Here is a 24,037-nt window from a genome sequence, read left to right as displayed (position 1 = left end):
CTTCTTGTATGTTCATGGGCATCTCTTTCTTTAGGTTAAGGAAGTTTTCTTCTATAATTTTGTTGAAGGTATTTACTGGCCTATTACCTTGGGAGTCTTCACTCTCTTCTATACCTATTATCCTTAGGTTCGGTCTTCTCATTGTGTCCTGGATTTCCTGGATGTTTTGGGGTTAGGGCCTTTTTTTCATTTTGCATTTTCTTTGACTGTTGTATCAGTGTTTTCTATGGTGTTTTCTGTACCTGAGATTCTCTCTTCTATCTCTTGCATTCTGTTGGTGATGCTTGCATCTATGTTTCCTGACTTCTTTCCTAGGATTTTTATCTTTAGAGTTGTCTCTCTTGTGATTTCTTAACTGTTTCTACTTCCATTTTTAGGTCCTGGATGGTTTTGTTCAATTCCTTCACCTGTTTTGTTGTACTTTCCTGTAATTCTTTAAGGGATTCTTGTGTTTCCTCTTTAAGGGCTTTAACCTGTTTACCTGTGTTCTTCTGTATTTCTTTAATGGAGTTATTCATGTCTTTCTTAAAATCCTCTATCAGCATCATGAGATGTGATTTTAAATCTAAATTGTGCATTCCTGGTGTGTTGGGGTAGCCAGGATTTGCTGTGGTGAAAGAACTGGGTTTTGATGATGCCAAGTAGCCTTGGTTTCTCTTGGTAAGGTCCTTTCACTTGCCTTTCGCCATCTGGTTATCTCTCGTGTTAGTAGGTCTTGCTGTCTGTGGCTGGAGCTTGTCCCTTCTGTGGGCCTGTAAGCCTGTGTCAGCACTCCTGGGATTCCAGCTCTCTCCTGGCAGAACTTGTGTGCAGAGGGTTGTGGAGCAGCCCAAACTCTCGGTGTAGACAGCCTCTCCACTATTTCTGTGACCCTTGTGCTCCTCACTGGTCCTGCCTTGGACAGTTATCGGAGAGAAAGTAGCTACCTCACGTCTGAGCCTGGGAGTGAGAGCACTCCTGGGGAAACCAGCTCTGTCCTGGCTGGCCCTGTGCACAGGGGGCTGTGAAACATTCCAAGCTCAGGTTGCAGATGGCAACCTGAAGGATGTTGTCCTAGACACTATGTTACCCCTGTGTGCTCTTGGCAGACCCTGCTCCAGACAGTTATTAGAGAGAAAGTGGAGATCTCAGCTCTCTCCTGGCAGGACCTGTGCACAGTAGGCTGTGAAACAGCCTCAGCTCCTTGTGTAAGGGTTTTTTATTTTGTTTTGAACACTGTTATAAATGGAATTATTTCTCCAATTTCTTGGTACATGTTTGCTTTTTGTATATACGTGGACTATTGATTTTTATATGCTAATTTTACATCCTGCTACTTAGTAAAGCGCATCCCAACTATAGGAGTTTTTGTGGAGTCTTTAGGGTCTTTATGTATAAATCTATCATCTGCACATAAGGTTACTTTGGCTTCTTCCTTTCTTATTTGTATCCCTTATATTTCCTTCTAGCTAAGACTTTAAGTGCTATACTGGATAGAGTAAGGCAGAGTAGATATCTTTTCTTGTTCCTGAGCTTTTCTCCATTTGCTGTGGTGGGAGAACTGGGTTTGATGATGGAAGATGTTGGCTATGGGCTTGCCTTTGTTATGTATTCCCTGTGTTCCCAGACTCTTCAAGACTTTTGTCAAGAATGAATATTGAATTTTGTCAAAGATCTTCTCTGCATCTAATGAGAGAGCTGTCTCTGTTTTTTGAGTCTGTTTATGTGGTGGATTATCTTTAATAATGTATGTATGTTGAACCATCCCTGCAGCTTTGGGATGAAAGTGACTTGGTCATGGTAGATAATATTTTGTTGTTGTTGTTTTCGAATTTGGTTTGCAAGTATTTTTACTGAGAACTTTTACATTCATGTTCTTTCAGAAATAATTTTCTTTTTTTGTTGGGTCTTTGTCCAGTTTTAGTATCAGGGTAATACTGGCTTCATAAAAATAGTTTGAAAATATCTTTGCTATGGAATAATTTGAGGAATATTGATGTTTCTTCTTTGAAGTTTTCATAGTATTCTGCACTGAATGCTTCTGGCCCTGGATTTTTCTAAGTTAGATTTTGTGGGTTTTTTTTTTTTTCAACATAGGGTCTCACTACACAGTCCTGGCTGTCCTGGAGCTTGCTCATGAGACCAGGCTGGCCTCAATATCACATCCTCCTGCCTCTGCCACATGTTGGGATTAAAGGTGTGTGCTATCACACCCAGGTAAGTTGGAAGAGTTTTAATTGTTTCAATATTATCAGATGTTATAAGTCTGTTTCAATTATTTGAGATGGCTCAGTGGGTAAAAGTGCCTACAGTACAAGGTGACTTGAGCTCAATTCCTGGAACCCATAGAAAGGCAGAAGGAAAGAAACAATTCCATAAACATTGTCCTCTGACATTCTACACATATGCCATGACACATGCTTATATGCACACACATCATGTATATATGCACACACAATAAAAAATAAATTTAAGCATTTTTTCAAAAGCTAAAAACCATTCTTAGTTTATGAACTGTCATCTTCCAATCTTTGCTCTTAACCAATGAAGGACCATAGAAATGTTATTTCAGGCACTGCCTGCATCACTGTGGGCATTAGTTTAAGAAAATATAGGACTTTTAAAAGTCACTCAGTAGTTTAACAGCCTTTTTAGTGTGCCCTCAGAAATGCCCTCTTCTCCCAGTTCCTAATCAGTTACTATTGAGTATCCTCCTCCTCTGGGGAGAACCAACTATACTCATAATGCTGCTATCCTCAGACCTTGCTCTTTGCAAACCTTTCTTTGTGCTTCTTCTCCTTGTAGTTCTTCCTCTCATGATTTATCGGGCTCATGGGAGCACACAAGCCTACAGCGCACTTCTGACCACTTCAGCTCCATGGGCAGTATAGACAGCCTGGACCACAGCTCTCAGCTCTACCCATCTGGACACCTCTCATCTGCCAAGTCCAACAGCAGCATTGACCACCTGGGTGGCCATAGCAAGCGAGACTCAGCTTATGGCTCCTTTTCCACTTGTTCCAGCACCCCTGACCACACCTTGCCCAAGGCTGATGCCTCTTCCACTGAGAACATTCTCTACAAAGTTGGCCTTTGGGAGGCCTCCAGACTAAGCAGCAGCCGACAAAGCCAGTTTGCAGGTGATCCTCAGGGACTGCAGGACAGGCCATCATGTTTCATACCTAGGGTTCCTGGTAACAGTAGTAAAAGCCCAAGGCCAGAGGATAATGTTGAGCCCAAAATAGCCACTTCTGGGAGATCCAATTTTGGGCCTGTGTGGTATGTTCCTGACAAGAAAAAAGCCCCTTCTCCCCCACCTCTTGGACTTCCTTTGCGCAGTGATAGCTTTGCTGTGGCAGCCAGGGGCCATGAAAAAGCACGGGGCCCTCCATTCTCAGACTTGACCAGTATTCAACAGTTTACCACCCTGCCCCATGTGCAACCCCGGGGGGACCGCAGAATGGAAACTACCGATCGACAGTGGAAGCTAACACACCTAAGCAGTGGCAAAGAAATAGGAAATGTGGGTTACCAGCCAGAAGGCCACCTGGATTGTCGTTGGCTGTGCTCTGAAGATAGGGCAGGTAGGCCCTCAGGAGCTCCAGGCAGGCTCCAGTTCTCCGATGTGCACTTTCTGAAGTCTTACCATGGGAGCCAGCACCCACAGCAGTGCAGTGACGAGAGCCCAAGAGTCCCCTCGTCACCAAGAGAACTGCTTCACGTAACTCCTTGTGGAGGTCTGCAGGAGCCTCCTGAACCATCTCAGGATAACAACCCTGCTCAGGTGAGGTGGCCTGGTTCTGTTAACCAGAAGCTAGAAGACAGAGGGCGGAGCCACTATTTTCCTGTGTCCCTCAGGCAGCCTGTGCAGGGGAGTGCCCAGGTTGTGATACCTCGAGGTGACTATTGGCATTCAGATACAACTCCTGTGGACCTTGAATATCCTCTCTTACGTTCAGTAGGCCAGAGGGCCTACCTACATCAGCATGAGGAAACTCCGGCCTCTCATGAAAGAGAGCGGTATCACCAGCCAGATACAGGGATTGCAGGCTGCTGCTCAGGAGTCCAAGAACCTCCTGGAGCCAGCCACACTGTGAGAGCTGGTCTGCAGTGTCCTGGCAATGACTTCAAGTTAGCGGATGGAGAGAGTGGGAGAATTTCTCGTCAGAGGACCCCCATGCTGCACTCTCTGACCCAAGATGGTGCATGGAAACCCGGGAACAGCAAGGATTGTGGAAATGAGAAGCCACCACTGCTTGATGCCCAGGTGGGTAAACCCACACGGAGGAGTGACCGTTTTGCTACAACACTGAGGAATGAGATCCAGATGCGCAGAGCAAAGCTGCAGAAGAGCAAAAGCACAGTGACACTAGCTGGAGATAGTGAAGCTGAAGACTGTGCTGGAGACTGGAGAGCTGATGTGGGGGCTGTCCCAGAAGTTTCCTTCCCCAGCACCTATAAAGAGCACCTGAAGGAGGCCCAGACACGCGTTCTGAAGGCCACCTCTTTCCAGCGCCGAGATTTAGATCCCACCCCAGCAGATCAGTATTCAGGACCATCAGAACACAGGACTTGTGACCACAGTGCCTCATCTTCTTTATCTTCTTTCCCTGGGGAGCCAGACTCTGCCCCACGCTTCTGTGAGGCAGGTCTGGCCAAGCCATCCTCTTCTGGAGGTGGTATACCCCACATTCTTCGAATTGGAGGCCGGAAACGCTTCACAGCAGAGCAGAAACTAAAGTCCTATTCTGAGCCAGAGAAAATGAATGAAGTGGGACTCTCAGGGGACCACCGTCCTCATCCTACTGTCAGGATACCTGAGGATACTGTGGGTACATTTGCTGACAGGTGGAAGTTTTTTGAGGAAACAAGCAAATCTCTTCTCCAGAAGCCAGGCCATAGGCAAGTTCTCTGTGGGCTCCCAAGAGAGAAGGCTGAGAGACCACAAACAGGGGGCCATGAATGTGAGAGTACAGAGCCTTGGTTCCAGAAGAGGTCACGGGCCACCTCCTGTGGAGAGATCCTCAGTGATGACAGAAAAGTAGAAAAGGCCTCAGAGAAACTGAACCCACCCAGAAGGCTTGGAACCTTCGCAGAATATCAGGCATCTTGGAAGGAACAGAGGAAACCTCTGGAAGCCAGGAGTTCTGGACGATACCATTCAGCAGATGATATTCTGGATGCTGGTCTAGATCAGCAGCAGAAGCCACAGTACATTCATGAACGGTCTCGTTCATCACCATCCACAGATCACTACTCACAGGTATGCAGCATACGATAAACCATAACTTAGCTTGCACTGAACACCACCTTAAGATTCTTAGGGCATATCCAACATATATGATGGCTCACTAAGGTGCAAGAGTATCATTTGTAGTTTGAAAGATGAGGGGATGAAATGGCTCCCAGCACTATCATTTTAAGTGTCATATTTGTGCAAAAAAATCTCTCTATTTCCATTTCCCTCTTCCCTAACTTTCACTTCACTATCTTTGTACCTAATTAACTTGTATCTATTCTCATGTTAAGCAAATAACTCTAGGTGTTGGGAGACTATAGGAAGCAGTCACTTTATCTAGTGAAGTGAAAATGGGTGCTTTTTATAAACATATACTAGCCATTTCCTTAAAGATTTTATTTTCATGTATATGTATGTTTGTATGCCACATGTGTGCTAGTGCCATGGATACCAGATGGATCCCCTAGAGCTGGAGTTACAGGAAATTGTAAGCTGCCTAATGTGGGTGCTAAAACTGAACTCCAGTCCTCTCCAAAAGCAGCAAGGATTCTGCTGAATCATTTCTCTAGCAAACCCCACCCATACACTTTTTAAATATTGATTTGGGGTGGAGTGGGGTTAAAAATAATAAAATTGATGTCATTTACTATCTAGTATTTATTCTATTTATACTTGCCACCCAGTTCCTAGGATTGAAATTTATACTTTCTAGACAATCAGTCTACTGTGGTTCTATACCCACAGTTGTCTTTTTACCTTATTTTTCGTTTTTTTGAGACAGGATCATTTTGCAGTTCAGACAAATCTTGAAATTGTGGTCCTCTTTCCTCAGTCTTTTGAGTACTTGAGATTATAGAATTTTGCTCTGGTAAAATGCATTTAGTGATGCATTTATCTGATCCACTGTTTCTCCCCTCATAGTGCTGGGAGTAGAACCATGATTATTAGGACCTCATGATTATTAGGCTATATCATCTTACTTGAACTATGCCCACCATACCAGGCCCTCTTGCACTGTTTTAAGTTTGATGTTTGAGTTAACTTTGGGCTTTTTAGAAAACTATATACTCTTATCAGCATTTTAGTGTCCAGAGTCAGTCACTTTTTCTGTGCTTCTCTTCTTCCACTGTTTCTCTCTGTGCTTTTTCTATGTATCTGATCTGTGGATGGAAATGTAACAATATAGTATTAACAGTCTCATTTTCTTACTAGTACTAGTAAGGAATACTAGAAGCTTTCTTAGAAGATACCCACCATGTTGTACATGGAGGGATAGTTGCCTGTTTGCTTTTGGCATTTGGTACTAAAACTCCATGCAAACCTAAAGAGAGCTTAGTTCTAGAACTCTGATTTACCTACAGTTCAGTATGATCTCTGGGAACTCTGTGCCTTCTCAGTTAGGATTAAGAACCCAGCCCCCACAAGTCCTAGACTGTGAGGTTTCACAGTAATGACTTGTGACCAGCTGTCGTTTATTGTGTTTCTTTTAGCCAATTGGGTCACATGGTAACAGCTCTCACATAGGAGTTCTTTTTCCTGCTTAGAACTGAAGTGGATGCAGGGGTACTAGGCCAATGGTCTCAATAAAGTGCCCTGCAGAAATGAACAGCCATGTCCTGTGACCAGGTCTCAAGTCTGAGACAACGGCCCTTACCACAGGCATTGTGAGACAGGCACACAAAGTTAACCCACAAATGAAGGGTTTCATAATAACAGCTGTCTTAGGCATGCAGGCAGTTTGATGACTCCGTGTCTTACAGTGTTGTTCTTCACAGGAAGTGCCTGTTGAACCAAACAGGCAGGCAGAGGACTCTGGTGGCCACAAAGAAGCACTTCTCTGTACACTACAAGCTGAGGAGGGATGCTCTGCTCCAAGGTAGGTAAATGGTGGATTTGGGATTGCTAAAAAGTTGTTTTAAGGGTGACCATCTTTATGGAAGGTAAATGCTAGGTTAACAGAATATGTCTGTGTTTTGCTAATTAATTGAGTGTGATTTCCATCACTGAGATCTTAAAGTTTGGAGGAGAGAGAACCTGTGGGTTCTGCAGCCCTGCCCAGAAAAGCAGAGCAGTAATAGCCTTTAGTGTTCTAAAAATGGCTATTGTAATTTTCTTTAGTGAAATGCTTTATAGGGACAAAATAAATGTCCAGTTTAACATCCTTGAACAAAGAAAGTACTTAACTGAAGGGATACTTTTACTGTCTGGCATACAGCTGTGTTTGTGGGCCATGGTCTCAGAATCATCACAAAGGATTTTGGCCAAGTTTTCTAAATTGGGCTTATTTAATGAGTTAACCTGAGCTTTAAAATAGAAGTCAATTGACTTCCCAGAGAGAGGCAAGATCCATGTTGTTACAGTGTGGCCTGAAACAATCAATTCCAGATTGTTGGGGTGGATAACTATTGAGCTGTGCATAGGATGAATTTGATTAGATGTGTACACATTGTGATCTTGCCCTTTCTGTGGAAGGGGAAAGTGAAGAATGTATATTTGCAGATGTAATATAACCCTGTGTCACAAGGGCTGGTGGAAGGATGGAAATCAGCATGCACCACAATCTTTCTTGAGTGAAGATTTTTCTGATGCCTTGTACATCCTATGTGGCTGATGTGATATGCAAATGAAACACTGACTTCAAAGCTGAAGGTTCCATTGCAGAAATAACCAATTTAGATGAATACTCTCAAGAGCTTTATGTTGGGGGTCTTGTTTCACATGTTTTTCCACTAACTGTTGTTAGCCCTATTCAAAAGTATCACATGTTTATGTGACTCTGAGGTGACCAGATTGATACTCTGTGTGCCTACCTCAGAAATCCCTGCAATTACTTAACAGTCTGCACAGCTAAACCGATGCACCCATGGGTAAGAAAGGCTGCTGAATAATCCGCCTACAGAATTTAGCAGTGTCTGAGGAGGACAATTAGAGCTTTATTCTTGGATTCTGAGTCAGTCACGTGCCGAGCACCAGCTGTGCAGGGTAGGGGGGTGCAGCACACTGCTATGTATAGAGAATGTCACCATGGACAGCTATAATGTGCATGTGGTGTGTGTGCACATGTGATTATGTATGTCAGTGGCACTGTCAGAGCTTAGAGGGATGGGAGGAAGGGCCCTCTGCTTTATTTATCATGGCTGTGTCTCTCAGCTGACTGCTTAACTACTCTGAAGAAATTAGTTCCAGTAGCAATCTGCTTTTGAGTTACAAATTTAGCAATTTTCAGAATTTCTCTCTCTCTCTCTCTCTCTCTCTCTCTCTCTCTCTCTCTCTCTCTCTTTCTTTCTTCTTTCCTCTCTCCCTCTCCCTTTCCTCTCTCCTTCTCTTCCCTCCCTCCCTCCCTCTCTTCATTGCTCCCTTCTCTCCTCCCCCTGTGTGTATCTGCGTGTGCGCATTCAGGCATAAGTGTAAGAGTGGCAAGCCAATGAAATTCTGTAATAGTAATGTTAAAAATTCATTTTCAGTTTTTATCCAGAGATTATTTATAAATTTCTGGAGGGTCAGCAAGAAATAATATGCTTGAGAGATTAAAGAATAATAAAAATAAGGGTGTTACAAAGGTGGCTCATTGGGCCTGGGTTCAAATCCTAGCACCCACATAGCAGCTTATAACTGTCTTCTGATGCCCTCATATAGAAACACATGCAGGCAAAATAGCAATGAACTTTAAAAAAAGAATAATAAAAGAAAAAATTTATGGTTCAGAGATGTAAAGATACCTAGTGTCCCTACACAGGTTTAAATAAATATAAACATGTCTCTATAAGAAATTAATTATTGATTTGCTATTTGATGCTTGGAAATAAATGGTTGTGTTGCATTCTGTTTCGACAACACAAAAATGTTGAAATAGGCATTATCTTTTACTTGCTGGTTATTCATCCAAATCAAATAGAAATATTTTTTAATTAAAAATGTCTTAATTTTTGAAATACAATGTCACTTCACACCCAGAAACTCCCTGCATAGTAGCACAGGTTGCCATCAAACTCATGTTGATCTTCCTACCTCGGAACTTGCTGGGGTTTCAGGGGTAAGGTATTACATGCAGCTAGAAACATCTTTTTTATGTATGTGTATAAGATCCTGTAGGACCTTACCATGTAGCAAGGAAAGAATTACAAGTATTTATAGCTAAACAGAAAGCACATAATTGTAAAATGTTTTGGTGGAGGGGAGTTGAACATTTGGCATATGCCTGTAATCCTAGCACTCAGGCTGAGGAGGGAGCTCATAAATTCAAGACCAATTCTAGGCTGTAGAGCAATACCTTCTCTAGTATAAACAAACCAACAAAATGTACATGGAAGATCAGAAATCAGTGGAGATTAAGGGGAAAACAAAACACTGGGAAATCTAGTGGCCTTTTCTCCCCTCTATCATACCTGGTGTCTTGAGCAGCCCACCTCACTTGTTCTGTCTTCCCTGTTCTGATGGTATTTTCCTAGAGGTTCTCATTGCTCTCAGGATTTCAGACTGAATACTCAAATTTATTATAACCAGCAGGGTCTGTTTCTTGCAAATGCATTCAATCACTGACTTGGGAGTCCCTTAAATGTTCAGTATCTGATTTCTTTTTTTTTAAGATTTATTTTATGCACTGTAGCTGTACAGATGGCCGTGAGCCATCGTGTGTGGCTGCTGTTGAACTCAGGACCTCTGCCAGCCCTGCTCGCTCTGGCGTGATTCACTGCAGCTGTCTTCAGACACACCAGAAGAGGGCATCAGATCTCACTACAGGTGGTTGTGAGCCACCATGTGGTTGCTGGGATCTGAACTCAAAACCTTTGGAAGAGTAGTCAGTGCTCTTACCCTCTGAGCCATCTTGCCAGCCCCAGTATCTGATTTCTTAAGGGCTATTGTTAAAAAAAGAAAAACATGTCCACACAGGGGCTAGTGAGATGGTTTACCTGGTAAAGGCTCCTGCCACCAAGCCTGAGGACTTGAGTTCCATCCTTGGAATACATATAGTGAAAGGAGCAACCAACTCCTTTGTTGTCCTTTGATTGTCTTATATGTAGACTCCATCTCCTTGCTATGTCCTCATTTGTTTACATTGTGGGCCTCTCTATTCCTAATCTGTAGTTCTTACAAGGACACCAAACAGATTAGTTTTGAGCCACCCTAGTGACCTCATTTCTCCTTAATCACCACCTTAAATGTCTTGTTTGCCTACATAGTTATACTCTGAGATACTGAAGATTGGACTTCAACACATTAATTTGGGAGAGGTCTCAATTCAGTTCTTAACACTAGGAGAGATGCCCCTGCTTTTTCCATATACCTTTATGCTAGTGAGTTCTGTTCCTGTGTCAGCTTTCTCACACTCACACGAGTGAAGGGAAAGCACTTACAGTGAAGAGTAATAAAGGAGCTTCTGTCTTATATGTGGCTAATGGGGCAGCAAGATGGTAGTTGGGTGCTTCAGGACATTGTATAATTGCAGCCTTATTGTATAATTCCCAACTCTGTTCAGTAATTCTGCTTTTCAGAGTTTTGCTTTGTAAGACATTTTTCTTCTTAACACCAGGTTAAGAACATGATGTCTACTTCCTTTTCTGTCCTTTCCTCCACCAGAACCCCTTTTCTCAGTCCTTTGTTAGATAATTTTGTTTGACCAGGTGTAATTGTCTTCCTAGAATTCCTAAAATGCTTAAATTCTACCCTTTCTCTTTCTATTTTTCCATTTCATGCCACTACTTTCTAAATTAGCCAGTCATTAGTAGACACTAAGGTTAAGCCCAGCCAATGAGGAACAGGCAATAAGGGATAAAAGACTGAAGCCATCTAGGTGATGTGTGCTGCTATTCTACTAGCTTTATCCTGGGTCATACATAGCACACCCTTTTTGCAAAAAGCAATTGCCATACTGAGTTACTTTCATTTTGTTCATATATTACTTTTTGTGACACCAAAATTAGTTTTTCCTTATACCCTCAAAAGTAGATGACCATTATATTGTGAACAATGATGTCTTCTGCCAATTGGGATAGTGGGGAGAGAACATCATAGATATATTTCCACACCATTGATTGTCCTGTTCTCTGGACTCTCTCTCCTCATTCCTGATAGGCAATTTGGAAGAACAGGATTTTAATTTTTCACTACTGTTTATCAGACATAGTTTCTATATAGATTAGGTGCCAAATAAATGGTTAATGTAAAGAACATATAGCCTCAAAGGGCATTTTCCCCAAAGCTGTTGAAATTGCCAGCCCCAGGCCACCACAGCTGGGCTTCCTGTGGCTACAGATAGTAATGAAAACCAAACCTTAGAGAATGGATAAGAGTGATAAAGAACACACACCCACTGCCCTGAGCCCACGGCCAGGCAACACCATAGAGAGCTCATGTGTGCGTGCAACTGATATGAAATAATGTGTGGAACGCCCTAATTGTAATTGGCTGAATTTAGCTTAAAAACTCTGGTCTGGCATGGCAAAAATTGCTCATATCCCAAGAGCCTGGCGGAGATATTTCATGTAGATAAATAATCTGCATGGACCCCACACAGATGTGAACACCCGCTGCTTAGACAGCAAAAGCCTGCACACAGCTGCTCAGCTCCAGAGGATCCAGAGCAAGGAACAGCAAGTGGCACCTTACCTGCGTACCTCTGCCTGGAAGCTAGGGAAACTCCTGCCAGACTGGAAAGGTTAGTGGGCGAGTGTGGATGAATGAATGCGGGCCTGTTTTTACAATTTATTTGCTTCTTGCTGTTTATGAATAAATAAAAGTACTAGAACCTTTCCACTGGGTTTCGAGGAATTTGTCTCCACCACACTTTATGGCCTGAATCCCAACAGTTGGTGATTGAATGCACTGGTGAATGCACTGGTGAATTGGTAGATGGGTGAGGGAAGAGACAGATAAAACAGTCCTTGGGTAGATGAATATAGAGAAGGGTAGGTAGATGGATGAATGGTTAGACACCTGAGTAGATGAGTAGGCAGATAGAAGGATGAATGAGTTGATTATGGATGGATATGTTGTTAATATAGTCTAGGGCTCTTCAGTTGGATTCATTTTCTCTGCCAGTCAAAGAAGTAAAAGGGGAGAACACTCGTAAGCATGACTGGTAGCAACAAACAAGCACAAACAGAATCAGCAGTTGAAAGGCATTTATTTATTGGGGGTGAGGAAACATGTTTATGCAACTTATGCACAGAGAAAAGTTACCCTTTCAAAAGCCTGGGGGGTGGAGAGGAATCAGGAAACCAAAAATCCAGTCTGTTCACAAAAGAGCTGGGGATTTTTAAAGTCTCTGAAGAGTTTTCTTTGAATGATTTAAGGTTGGGCAGTTTGAAAACAGATAGGATGGTTGATTGGCCCAACTGTTATGTAGAATGTCCTCCTGCTGCTGTGAAGTTGTTGAGCCAGTCCACCAGCAGCCACCCTACTGGCAGGAAGAAAGCCCACAAGGTCTTGAAGGTCAGGCTTTTGTCTCTGGGGAGTGAGGAGGAAACAAGCTATCTTAGAAGCTCACCATTTTTAGTAAGTAGTTGTAGCATCTCTCTGTTGACCTACCAAAGAGTTTATCTAATTCATTGTCCCTCAGTTAGGTAGATGGTTGTTTAGATGGATAAATGAAGGGTTGATGGAGGCATGGATGGAGGATACTAGACAGTGAATAAGCAGACAGAAGGAAGAATAGGTGAGTAGATGGATAGATGGCTTGCTGCTCAATCTTCCTTTAATCTTTGATCAGCATTCCATGGTAGTACATGCTCTGTGTTGAAACGTTACTAAAGATTACTAACATTTACTTAAATGATAGTAAGTGAAATGGGCTTTACTACCTGCGCTCATTCTGGAGTTAAAAAGACATAGCATCTCAGAAGAAATCATTAAGCTGACTTGTTTTCCACAATCATATTTTAACCCCTATAAGAAAATTAACATACTACATTTGGTTTTTGCTCCTCACATTTGAGCCTCTTCTATAAAGGTAGTATCCTGGGATGTGCTACAAAATTGGGCTGAAATGAGATTTGGGAGTGACCACCACAGCTGGTTTGCCATTGACTTCAAGATTGTATTTTGGGGGGGGGGGGTGTAGAACTTACTCCTATAGAGCTACAAAACTGAATTCATGTGAGGGAAAATTCTTTAGAGACATTTTACTTTAATATAAAATACATTAACCAGCAAAGCAAACCCACTTTGTGTTGTTTGTTCTTGAGAAAGAACTTGGTGTGTAGAAATTATGTGAAGACCAATTTCCTCTTTAGAAAACCAGCTTCTGCCAAGTGGATTTTGGAAGTAACAGAGATTGATTATGGGAGAGCTCTACCCTATGTTCATGGCTTTAGGGCAGATGTTTATTGTCTCTGGCCTTCAATTAGCTGTCCAGCAATTGCAGCCTGCCTTTTCTAAAGGACTGTGCTAGGTAATTATACATCCAGTGCTGGGTGGGTCAGGCTAAAAAAGTGAAACTTAAGCTTGGAGTAGAGGGATAGGGGAGGCTGGACAAGGATGAGGAGGAGCTAGAGCTTCCATTTCATAAGACCAGGCAGAATTCTGAACTGAGGCACTCTTTCTGTATATGTAACATAAGACCATCATCCCAAAAATAAAAAATAGCAACTGCCAGAAAAAGACAGAGGCACAAGACTGGTTGGTTGGTTGGTTGGTTGGTTGGTTGGTTGGTTGGTTGGTTGGTTGGTTGTTTTGTTGAGACAGGGTCCCTCCATGAAGCCCTGGCTGTCCTGGAGCTCACTCTGCAGACCAGGCTGGCCTCGAACTCATAGAAATCCACCTGAGATTAATGACATGTTGCCACCACACAGGGACAGACTTCGTTTTCATGTCTATTATTAGTTTCTCTTCTCATTGCTGGGACAAAATACTTGAAAAAGTGGCTTAAGGAAGGGTGTATTTTGGTTCATTAGTTAGAGGGTACTATTCTAAATGGTAGGAAACTCATGACAGCAGGAATGTGAGGCAGCTTCAATTTGCATCCTTAATCAGGAATCAGGAGAAATGAATGATGCTGCATAGCTCACTTTCTCCTTTTATTCTGCCCATGGGATGGCACTGCCCTTACATAGGGTAGATCTTCTTACCTCAATTAACCCAATCTAGAAATACCCTTATAGACATTTGGTTTTCAGAGTACTGAAAAGTAGGCTCTAGAAGCAAGCAGTCTCTTGTGAATATAGGCAAGAAAGCTTGACTAACTTTTCTTTTTTTCTTTCTTTTCCTTTTGTTTTCTTTTTCTTTTCTTTCTTTCTTTTTTTGGGGGGAGGTGTTTGGTTTTAAGACATTTATTGTAGAAAACAGAGAGAAGGTAGAGAAGTAGACAGCCATGGCCACGTGGAGAGAGGTGGGGAGAGGGGAGGGGAAGGGAGCAAGAGGTAAGAGTAAAGACAAGAAAGAGAACAAGAGCTTAAGAGCAACTGACTTTTCCCTTTGCTACATTCTTTGTATGTTAGCTCTTGTATATTAGAGCTATGAAACTATTAGCTGTGGCCGATCCTTAGGAAAGCAAAGGCCTGTTGAAGTTAAGCTATCTAATAAGCAGCTACAGGAATTAGAACTCTTGATTTTCCTTAACATGAATAGGCTTTGTACATGGGGGTGGGGCATGCCATGTACATTGTTTGTAAGTTTACCTTAAATCCCAGCTTCTTAAGCTGTGGGTCATAATCTCAGGTTGTGTTACCTAACTGAATGTGAGTCACAAGATCTTGATAAGAATAAAAAATTTCTGAATATATAAGGACCAAAACCATATTAAAAGTCAAATGGGTAATAGTTGACCACTGTGATACTTTGTCTCATTCAGGCTCAAAGCAAAGCAATGGTATCAGGGTAATCTTTGATTGAATCTTTAAAACCATGAACCAAAATAAAGCCTTTATCCTTTAATTTGTTTTTTTTTCAGCTATTTTGTTATAGCAGTGGGAAAGTTTAGTATGTCTACCCTCAAGGAGGTGGAGCATAACTCTGGGCCTTCAGTCATCTGGTAACATCCTATAGAAGAAGCAGACTGAAGAGTACAGAAAAAGCTTACAAGTTAACCACATGATTGGATTGATACCATAGAAATAAGACATGTTAGCAGTATGTACCCTTTGTATGGTGAAGACAAGTGATAATTTACCTCTGTAGTCTTTACTCAGAAATTCATAGACACAATCTAATTATAGAAAGGGGGAAAATCAAATGAATAACATGTTACAGATGCCTGAAAATTCCTCAGAAGTATTAAGAACACCAAAACAAAGGGAAGTCTAATTATTTATCTCCTACTCCATTTAGGATGCTGGAACAAAATATCTTAGACTAGAGGATCTTATACCATCAAGAAGCAGAAAGGGAAAGGGTGGACTTAGGATAAGATAGACTCTTCAAGGGCACATACCCCAGTGTGTCTAGTCACAGCCAAAAGGTTCTACTACCGAGTATTTCTATTGTTATCTGAGGTATGATCTCACTGTGTAGTCCTAGCTGGCCTGGAGCTCACTCTGTAGAACAGGCTGGCCTCACTCACAAAGATTCTCCTGCCTCTGCCTCCTGGATATCAGGATTAAAGTTATGTAGTACCATTCAGACACCACTAGGTATTTCAAACCATTCTGGAGACTGAAGTCCAAGGTTAAGGCACTAGCAGATTTGGTGCCTTGTGAGATCTCATTTTCTGGCCTAAAAATAAACATTTTTTCTCTGTGTTCCCACATAGAGACACTAATCCCACTAATGAGATAGACACTCTCATGAACTTTTACTCCCCAAGTGCTCTACCTCCTAGTTCTTTAAGAGGTTAAGGTTAGTTGGTGGTTGGTTTTTGAGAAAGGATTTGACTATAGCTCAGATTATCTATGAACTCACAATCTTCCTGCCTCACCCTCTGCTGTGTGACATTGTTCCTTGAGAGATATGAACAAATGTCACTCATCCCAGATAGGGATCTGATGACAGGCCAAAGTCTAACTTGGTGAAACAGTGAGTTTTAATGGGGTTATTTACAGGAACAGAAAGAAGGTCGTAAAGACAGCTGCATCACCAAAGCCCATCCCAGCATGGGCAACAACTTATAAAAGCACTATAGAACTTACAGAAAGCAAGTTGGAAAGTGTCCTTTTCAGGTAGCTCACTTATTAAGTCTTTTCCAGGCAGCTCAACTATTCTCTGCTTCTTCCAGGCTTGTCTGAGTCTTCTCAGCAGCCTTTACTGTTTTTATACTCTTGTGAAGGGGAGAGCCCAGTGAATGTAGTCACTTCTAGGGACTTCCTGAAGCTATTAACTTTTTTTATATCCTGTTTTAACAAGCTTTCCTATAGGATAGCGTTTCACTTCCTCTTAGAACATGCTATTGTTTCACTTCCCTTTTTGTATTCTGCATCTTAAAGAGTTTCCCTCTAATGAAAGGACTTTACCTAGTAAACTGCTACACAACACCTTCATCCCAAATTCTGGGATTATAAGAACATATCTCCATGCCTGCATGGTTATGCTTTTAACATATGCATTTGACGGAAGGAGAAACTTTCAATGTTATAGCACTATCACAATGAAAGGGGCTTAAGAAAACAAAGTTGCTATATACAATGTGTTGCCTGCCTGGGATCCTGGGCCAGGAAAGGAACAATAAATAATATATAGTAATTAGTAAAATATAAAATAACTTATAAAAATATAATAATATTATTATTAATGCACTAATGTTGAGGTGCTTCATTAGTACAATAGGTAGTGCTTCCGTCTCAGAATGTACCAATATTGGTTGATTAACTGGGGTAAATATATATCAGACTTTTCCATCACTACAACAAAATGACTAAAGTGGTCAACTTATAAAGGGAAAAGGTTGTTTTTTTAGCTTATGGTTTCAGAGGTTGGTTACATTGCTTTTAGGCCTATGATGAAGCAGCACATCATGGAAGAAAGACATGATGGGGGAAAAACCATTTAATTCATGGTAGCAGAGAGGGAGGAAGAGGGAACTGATGTACTACAATCTCCTTCAAGTGTATAATCCTAGTGACTTAATTTCCTTCCTCTTGTCCCTATTACCTAAAGATTCTTCCATTTCATAGTACTGGCTCTCAAGGGACCAAGCATTTAAAATACAGGACTATGAGAGATACTTAAGATTCAAATGATAGTATACCATATCATACACATCTGAAGCTTAGTAATAGAGGGCACTTGGAAACTTGTTTTTTTAATTTAAGTTTATGTATTTTTCATTTGAAAATGAAATGTTTTTCTTATGAATATGCCCAGTTGGTAGAATACTTGACTACCAAGTTAACACTTGAACATGTACAAGCCTCTTGGGAGAGGAAGGCAAGAATGGGGATGTCAGGAGGTGACATCACTGTATATGAGGATATATATAAAATACTATGTAGCCATGAAAAACACTGGAAAGAGTGTGAGCTTTGCAATCAAAAATACAGGTTCAAATCTTCACTATGTTTGTATCAGGCCACCCAGATTTAATAACCTCTTGTAACCCTTTCTCTTACATTTAAGCATTTAGTGGGATCCAACTTAATATACCACAGAGACACCTACACATCATTGTCCACTGAAGCACTGTTCACAATTGCCAAGTTATTAAGTTGGCCTGAGTATCCCATAAACAGAATAGTAAAGAAAAATGTAGGCTGCTGAGTATATGTATTTTATTTGGTCACAAAATGAAATGTCCTTTGCCAGGAAGGAGATGAAACTGAAAATCATGTTTAGTACAATAAGCTAGATCAGGAAAAATGTTTTTTTTTTTCTCATGTGGAAGGTATATTAAATACATATACACATATAGGCATATGACTTGAAAGTAGTAGAAAGGTTAGTATTTATGAAGATGAAGGATAAGAAAGGGGCTAAGGAAGATAATAGAGTATATGAGCAAACTAACTATGAGATTTAAATGTATGAAATGTAAGAATGCAATCCATAATGTTATAAAAGTAAATATGTGTTAATAAAAATGTAAATGCTTAATGGATATAATGATAATAGATTAGCACTATGCTACATTAGAGGCTGCATAATAGCATGTTATTTGGTGAAATGAGCAGGACTCTGAAATAATTACTGTGTATCGAGAAGAGCTTTATGGAAACAAGCTGAAAAGCAAAAGCCCTGGTGACTAAGCCCAGAACTCAGATATTGAGGGCTGTCTGTCTAGGTGGGAAGGAGCTATGAAGAAAATTTGTGAGAGGGCAATTTCTGTTCAGGACCATGGCACTGAGGTTGGGGGGCTATGGTCAGAGTGGAGGTGGGGCACAGAGCCTTTAAATGCAAGTCATTGTGATGTGATGAATTGAGTGAGTCAGGGTCAGTCTGGTTGCTTTGTCTTCTTGCCCCAGTGCCCTTGCACACAGGAAAAGTTCTGAAACACTTTGTTTGTTAGTTGATGGATTACATTCCTAATGAGTGTGTAATCAGCGTAAGAATATCCACCAACATAAAATAGGCTATTGAGTATCTTCTTTAACTTCATTGTAGTTGTAGAGTTGGACCATGTATGCCTGTGATAGCATTGGTGAGAGTTCTTAAGTAGAATTCATGAATGACATTCTTGCAGTGGGTTCTTCTATATTTTCCACTTTCAGAAAATAGAAAAAGAAAGGACACCCCTCCTCCATGCCTAATAGGGTTTTAAAAGGAGAAGCCTCTTATAGCTTAATCATGGGAAGTGTTGGGAATATTTCCTGAGACCAGATATACTAGGTTCTGGAGTTGACAGAACCTTCATAAACTTGTAAATCATAAGGCAGCAGGCTCTGATATTCCAGCTGTTGCCAGCATGCCTTCGTGACTCCACAGTGCTGTAGGCAGCAGGATTCTGCGGTGGCAGAGGCGGGCTTTGGGTCCCTGAAGCACTTAGCTGCCTTTGCAGGCTGAATGAGCCACAGTCTACAGCAGCAAGCAGGGATGCAGGTAAGAGAGACTCTAGTGCTCCTTCTCAGGGCATCTTATCCCTGAGGGGAACTGTTTTAAAAATCACTTGTGCTATTTGTGAGGAGGGTGTAGTTCCCAATGCCTCTTTTGTTCTACAGTCTTAAAGGGCAGGTTGTTTGTCAGCTCACAATGGCGTGGGACTGATCTGGCAAGATCTGCAAACATTCTCATTGTTTATTGTTCTGTCTAAAGATAAAAATCATGCAAATCAGGGTTCAGATTCTGGATGGAGCGCTCTGTAAGCATGCACACATGTGAGAGGGGGCACTTTTGTCAATGCTGCATGCATGTTTAAGGGCACAGGCAGTTTTTGCAGCCTAGGTTTTTAAAGGTTGATGAAAGCACGTTGGAACTGAAAGCTGCCGTCCCTAACTGGTGGGACTGGTAACCCTTGCTGTGTGGAAAAATTGCTCTGTGTGAGTTCTGCACATGGATGACCCGAGTATGCAGGCAGGAGGAATCTGTGAAGACTTGTCTGCGTTGCCGTTTCTTTTTCAGTAGATCATAAGATGCAGGCATTCTCACTCCTGACACACTGAGTGTGCTCACTGAAAGAAAATGGTGAGTTAGCTACATTCAAATTGGAGAGTGGTGGGGGTGTAAAAGCATGTGTGCATGCTTGGTCATACAAATGGTCCATGTGTACATTCACACAGCTTGCTAACTGCAGTGGAAAAAAACTCTGTAAGGAGAAAATGGAATCTCTGTGGCTTTTAATATTTTCATTCTTATAATTTATTATTTGTTTTGATCATGATAATGTTCTTTCTTTAAATGTGTTATTATACATGTGCTTGCATTTTTCATTCTGCCTCTCTCATTGTGATTAAAAATGCAGGTTATTGTTTTGGGCCATGTTGCTAAATGATGAATTGCCTTTGCTGTAGGCAAGGAAGCTTTTGCATGTGTAGAAGGAATGCCATTTTCACAGGGAAATTGCTGCATAGCTATCTCTGTACACACATACATACACTATCTGAGTCTGTATTCACTGACTCATGGGAGTAGGTGTCATCTTGAATTGCACATTTAGGCATTGATTGTGCCAGTGCAGAGGCAAAAAAAAAAAAAAAAGGAGGAGGAGGAGGAAAGGCAAATTAAGGAAAGCTTTTCCAAAATCTGGTAACATTATAACTAAATAGCTTGCTGTCTAACGACTACATTTTTTAAATGATTGGAAAATGATTTTTAAGCATAACATACTGGAACAAATTTGAATGGTTGGCATATTTTCTGGTTAAAGTAGATAGAAGTATTTTTGATGATTTTGTCACAGGAGAGTATTGCTTTTGTGATAGAAAAGGGGACTAGTCTATATACTTTGTATATAGTACAAAAAAATATATGTGTACATATACATGCACATGCTCACACATATATACATGCATACACACCCACACCTACATCTGTCTTAAGGAGAAAGTTTGCAGGGGCATTCTCATGCATTCAAACATATACAATTTTTTTCAACATTCTGGAAATAATCACAAGTGTGCGTCAACTAGATGGGTTACAGAAGGCTTCTGCTACCCAGCTGCAGTAACAAATGACTTAGTAAAAGCCTGTTAACTGCTGCATGCTTTGCACAGACTGGCCACTCCCCCAAAGTCTGACTTTGCATGCTGGAGGTTGGGGAAGGTAATAATTTATATGGCCTTTTAGAATGTTTTTCTATGGCTCTTACTACTTTAGATTTGTGTGTGTGAGAGAGAGAAGGGGGGTGGGGAGGGAAGGAGGGAGGAAGGATCATGGTTGGGGAGCCATAGAAAAAAGCTGGCATTTTATGTCTACCTTGAGCTACCCGTCTTTCCCTTTTCTTGGACACTAGAGGTTTTACCTGGCTTCTGTTAGAGCAAGTTAGCAGTCAGATCACTGATAGAATTGTAGACATTTCTGGATGTCTGAAGAGATTCAGAATCTATTTAATTACTCACCCTTTTTACCCCCACCCTTTTAAAATAAATTTTTAGATAGGGTGGGAAGACAGTTCAAATTAATATAAAAAATTAAAGAGAGAAAATTGAAAGCATTCTTCATCTCCTCACCTACTGATTGCACTGTAGAACATAGAAGTGTGTGTGCTTTGAAGTCTTGTTTTAGCACGAATATATATTTTACATATATAGTCATTCTCCATATAATGTATGCAAACTGCCTTTAAAAAATACAAAAACATTTTATATGTACTATGCCTGGTATCCTAAAATATGAGAAATATGTAGACATTTAAAGCTGCTTTAGCCATTCACAATTACAAATAATACTTTAGTAGGCATATTGTCTGAGAGAGTCATAACCTTCCATGTGGGTTGTCTTAAGGCATGATAGATACATATTTAGGAGATATCACCTTGTGGACCTATGAAGTGTATCCTTGCTATTTATGCCTCATTCACCAGCCTAGGAAGTCCTGTTTTTCTCATAATTTTGCCAATATTAAACATTAATTTGGAATTCTATGATTTATTAAATAACCCACATTTAACATGCATTTCTTAGGGGCTTGAGAAATATATTTTTGTATATTTTATTGGCCTTTTTTTTATTCATTACTGTTCGCATTCCTATTAAAATGGGCCTTTCTTAATCATTGTCATTTAGGTTACAATACATTTATGCAGTATGGTGTATACTTTTCAAACATTTACAGTTGTTAGAGTTAGGTGTTATTGAATCCTCTTATTATGGCCCACATTTGGTGACTCTGTATTACCAGTTCTGTATTTTAGCAGCCACCAGCTTTTAGCAACTATGTGTTGTTGTTGGCAGTATTTAGTTACTAATTGCATGGCATTACATGCAACCATCTACAGTTTTGTCAATTCTGAAATGGTCTTCAGTGCTTTGCAAAGAAGAAAGAGTGGCTAAGGATGATGTGTTATGTTGTATTGTAAGAGAAATGGAGAACTCAGAAGACAAATGTAAATCCTAGCATAAAACAAGTTGTTGCTTCTGGTAGAGCTTGCTGACAGTTTGTAGGAGATTGCAATGCTCAAGTATTAGAAGACAGTGCCATGTCCTATGTACTTGGCTATGTTCTTAGTCTGCAAAGTGTTTGGAAAATGAATTGGCTAGTCTGAGGACTTTAGAAATGTTTGTGATCCTAACATTTGTAGTTGCTAAGGTAAGAAGACACTGAGTTCAATGCAAGAGTAAGCTACATATTAAGATGCTGTCTCAAACAAAGAAACCAAAATTGGAAGAGGGATTCAAGCTTGATCTGAGTGCTATGGTCTTCAGTCATCACCTCCAGAGTTGAACCTGGTCTGTTTCCTTCACATAGTTTCCCAATATACCACAAATAAGCTAACCAGACCCTGGCTCCAGGCATACTCCTGATTCTTGGATATTAAATTAAGAAAAACAGTATATTACATGTAGGATGAAGTCATTAGATATATACTCCTCTTTCTGACTCAAATGGCAGGTCTCCAACTGATTTTGCTATAACCTATGACCACATTTCTATTAGTAAATCTCTTAGTGAATTGTACTGTGTGAAATCTTGGATTTTTCAGCCTCTTTTTTTTTCTTTTTCCTAAAAAATATGTAAATGTTTTACCTGCATGCATGCATGTATATATGTATGTATGTGCACCTGTTGGATTCCCTGGAACTATGGTTACAGATTTTTGTGAACCACCATGTGGGGGCTAGAAATCAAACCTGTGTCCTCTGTAAGAGTAACAAGTACTCTTAACCACTGAGCCATCTTTCCAGCCCCTGTCTGTTTTTCCCCCCATAGGTCTCACAGTATTTTGGGGCAGGTTTTCATAGTACCAAATTGTTCCAGAGCAGTATATTCTGATAAAACTTGGTTTATAAACCATTTAGCACACCAGCAATTTAATACCTATACTTTTTCTTAATGAAAGTGACATGCTAAATCAAGGATTAAAATTTCTAGTTTGCTAATCCCTGTTCTACATAGCAAGACATATGCTAAAATTTTAAAATCACAAGTGGCCTGGCCTGGTGCTGCCAAGCTTTTAATCTCAGCTTCTTGGAGAAGGTAGGAAAATCTAAATCCATGTCCAAGTTGGGCGATTTTTGTGAAAATAAAAAGTAGAAGGTTGGAATTATAGCTCAGTGGTAGAGTGGTTGTTTCATAGGCCGAAGGCCTTAGGGATTTGCAGTTCCCAGTATTTTCAAATGTGAAATAATAATATATTTTTATAAACATTGTGAAGGATATAAGGAGAATGTTAAGGCTAATGGTATAGCCCAATTGCTTGCTAAAGTCTAGCATCCAGCAAGCCCTAGGTTCAATCCCAGTACTACATAAACTGGGCATTATGGTGCACACATGAATTCCAGCATTCAGGAGGTAGAAGCAAGAAGATCAGAAGTCCAGGGTTATCTTTGGCTATATAGTTAGCTCAACATCAGCCTGAGACACATGAGACCTGCCTCAAGGGAAGTAGGGAGGGAGGGGACAGGTAGAGAGAAGGATAGAGAGAATGAATATGTATGTATATGAGAATGCCAGGAGAGGGGATGAAGAGTTTATGTGGTGGAAGGTGTAATGAAGTTTAAAAAAGTTTCCTGGCCTCTTTAAATCTGGGGTTCTACCTAAGTGGAACTCCACAGATTTCCTCTTGAAGGTATATCATTTCAAAGAGATATCCTGGCCAAGGGCTCAGGAAGTTGTTCAGACTGTAGGAATATGGGTAGATTCCCCCTAGACCTAGTGCCAGGGAACATTCAGTGTCACCATTTTTATAGATAATGATTATTTCCTTTGGAAGGGACATTCTGAGCCAAGAAGAAAAATGCCTGGAATATAGCTTTTGATACCCACATGTAGTAGGTAGAAAAGTGAGAGAGAAGGAATTTGGGAGGGGAAATTTTGCAAAACAGATTCTTTTTTTTTTATTGATTTAAGTTTTATTGCATTAT

General features: G+C 40.8%; 1 protein-coding gene across 12 annotated transcripts in view; it reads left to right on the top strand.

Moving 5' to 3' along the window:
• The window catches only part of Shroom2 (shroom family member 2), a 185,609-nt gene that overhangs the window by 134,294 nt on the left and 27,278 nt on the right, over window positions 1-24,037 (top strand). For 3 of the 12 annotated variants that reach the window (XM_031369712.1, XM_031369703.1, XM_031369695.1), the window contains exons 4-6: window positions 2,785-5,242; window positions 6,994-7,094; window positions 11,733-11,873. In XM_031369712.1, coding sequence (XP_031225572.1) covers window positions 2,785-5,242; window positions 6,994-7,094; window positions 11,733-11,873 — 2,700 coding nt within the window. Of the gene's footprint in view, window positions 1-2,784; window positions 5,243-6,993; window positions 7,095-11,732; window positions 11,874-18,876; window positions 19,118-19,200; window positions 19,700-24,037 lie in introns of those variants that run through there. The other 9 variants (XM_031369741.1, XM_031369731.1, XM_031369721.1 and 6 more) reach the window with 4 other exon arrangements.

The sequence above is a fragment of the Mastomys coucha genome, chromosome X (genome assembly GCF_008632895.1).
Source record: "Mastomys coucha isolate ucsf_1 chromosome X, UCSF_Mcou_1, whole genome shotgun sequence".
Taxonomy (NCBI): Eukaryota; Metazoa; Chordata; class Mammalia; order Rodentia; family Muridae; genus Mastomys; species Mastomys coucha.
Note: the sequence above shows the minus strand (reverse complement) of the source record. Positions and strands in the feature narration are given on the sequence as shown.